At 33.5% G+C, this 1,964-nt stretch overlaps 1 protein-coding gene across 1 annotated transcript; it reads left to right on the top strand.

The window, feature by feature from the left end:
* Positions 1-315: 315 nt before the first annotated feature.
* LOC123838137 (cyclin-dependent kinases regulatory subunit 2-like) lies at positions 316-581 on the top strand. Its single transcript, XM_045867275.2, has one exon. It carries the CDS (start codon positions 335-337, stop codon positions 545-547), a length of 213 nt encoding a protein of 70 aa, XP_045723231.1. The 5' UTR covers positions 316-334; the 3' UTR covers positions 548-581.
* The last annotated feature ends 1,383 nt before the right edge of the window (positions 582-1,964 follow it).

Genomic DNA, 1,964 nt, shown 5'->3' with positions numbered 1-1,964 from the left:
ACTTGGGGTTTTATTCAGAAGATTGCCTGTCATTCTCCAGAAATGATAATTACTATTTTACTAATACAAAATACATTCTCATTTATTGAGTCCTTTCAGGGAATATAATACTATTTGTAGAAAGAAGCAAATTAAAAACAATCTTGTTCTACTTTATATTATAAATAGCTTTCCTAATAAATAATATACACATAATATTTAAAGGACCATAAATGAAGGATTCCTTTTAAAAAAAAATTATTGACTTGGCAGTCGAGTCGTTGCTTTGGCCAGACCAGGATGTGTGGCCCGCTGCGCCCTGTCTTTGTACCTGTCACTCCCGCCCGCCCGCAGGATGGCCCACAAGCAGATCTACTACTTGGACAAGTACTTCGACGAGCACTATGAGTACTGGCATGTCATGTTACCCAGAGAACTTTCCAAACAAGTCCTGAAAACCTATCTGACGTCTGAAGAGGAGTGGAGGAGACTTGGTGTCCAACAGAGTCTAGGCTGGGTTCATTACATGATTCATGAGCCAAAACCACATATTCTTCTCTTTAGATGACCTCTTCCAAAAGAGCAACAAAAATGAAGTCTATCTGGGGTCGTCAATTAAATCTTTTTCAAATTTAATGTATATGTGTATATAAGTTAGTATTCAGTGAATACTTGAAAAATGTACAAATTGTTGATCCATACCTGTGCATGAGCTGTATTCTTCACAGCAACAGAGCTCAGTTAAATGCAACTGCAAATAGTTTACTATAAGGTGTTTAAGATAAAATTTCTTCTACTTGGTTTTTCTCTTAATATAATTGTCTGTTTGACTTATACATAAAGTTTGTATGTTGCATTTATAGAAATAAATAAATAAATTGACTCTGACTTTGGTCTCTAACTTATACATAGCCTTTTAACCATAAGTCGTTCTATTAATGGAAATGAAAAAACATGTTTTAAATTTTATATGAATGATTACTTTTCTTTTTGGATTGTTACAGTAACATATATTCATAAAGTAACTAGAAGTGAATACATATTCATATAAATAAACTACTGTTTAGATGAATAAATGGGGATAAGGAACAAATTTTCCTTAAAGAATAGTCTCAAATTTTATATATATACTCATATACTCATATATGTGCATATGTATATATACACATCTATAATAGGACCCAGATATAGATACATCCACATGCAAAAAAATAATAATCTCATACTTGGAGTTCCAAACCAATACTACGTTGCTTATTGTATTGTTAAAATTATCCCAGTTTTGGTTGTTGAGAGCTTTTACAAATTGACTCCTATGCTGCTTCAACATACCCCCATACATTTTTTTTTTTAGCTGTTTGGCTTTTGTTGTTGCTGTTGTTGTTGTTGTTGTTTACTTTCTGGCACTACCAGCATGATGTGCCTTAGTGCTAGAACCAGCCATTTCTTCAAGCAGACCCAATTTCTTTCATTGGAAAACGGTACCTATTGCCTTTGAATATTGGTAAAAATTATTTTTGCTTTTTAAGATTTTATACTTAAGTAATCTCTATACCCAATGTGTGGCTTGAACTCACAACCCCAAGAGCAAGAGTTGCATGCTTTACCAACTGAGCCAGCCAGGTGTCCCTGAACACTGATAAAAATTATTAAATTATTACAAAATTAAAATTATTTCAGAATTCCGTTATTCTAGAACAAACCTAAAATTATTACAGAATTTTTTATTTTAAATCAGCTGGCTACCTGTGTTTGGAAGCTAGACAAATGAGATTAGTAGAACAGCTAGGTGCTGTTCTACTAGTCCTAGACATCACTGATTATATTCAGATATATTCTTAAGAAGTGAGTAAGCACTCAGAGACTAGAGATTGTCTTTTGGGGGCCAAATCTTAGCTCTGTGACTTATTTTGGCAAATTTCTCTTTTCCTCTCTTCCTCATCTGCAAAATGTGTCTATTAGAGGGCTACTGTGAGAATCAATTG

Source organism: Mirounga angustirostris, unplaced genomic scaffold, assembly GCF_029215605.1.
Source record: "Mirounga angustirostris isolate CCGP_5_RB_7025 unplaced genomic scaffold, mMirAng1.0.hap1 SCAF_5, whole genome shotgun sequence".
Taxonomy (NCBI): Eukaryota; Metazoa; Chordata; class Mammalia; order Carnivora; family Phocidae; genus Mirounga; species Mirounga angustirostris.
The sequence above is the reverse complement of the archived record's forward strand: the minus strand, read 5'-3'. Positions and strand labels throughout refer to the sequence as shown.

Coding starts and splice junctions, on each gene's coding strand:
- LOC123838137 (XM_045867275.2), top strand. CDS start 335: ATGGCCCACAAGCAGATCTACTACTTGGACAAGTACTTCGACGAGCAC.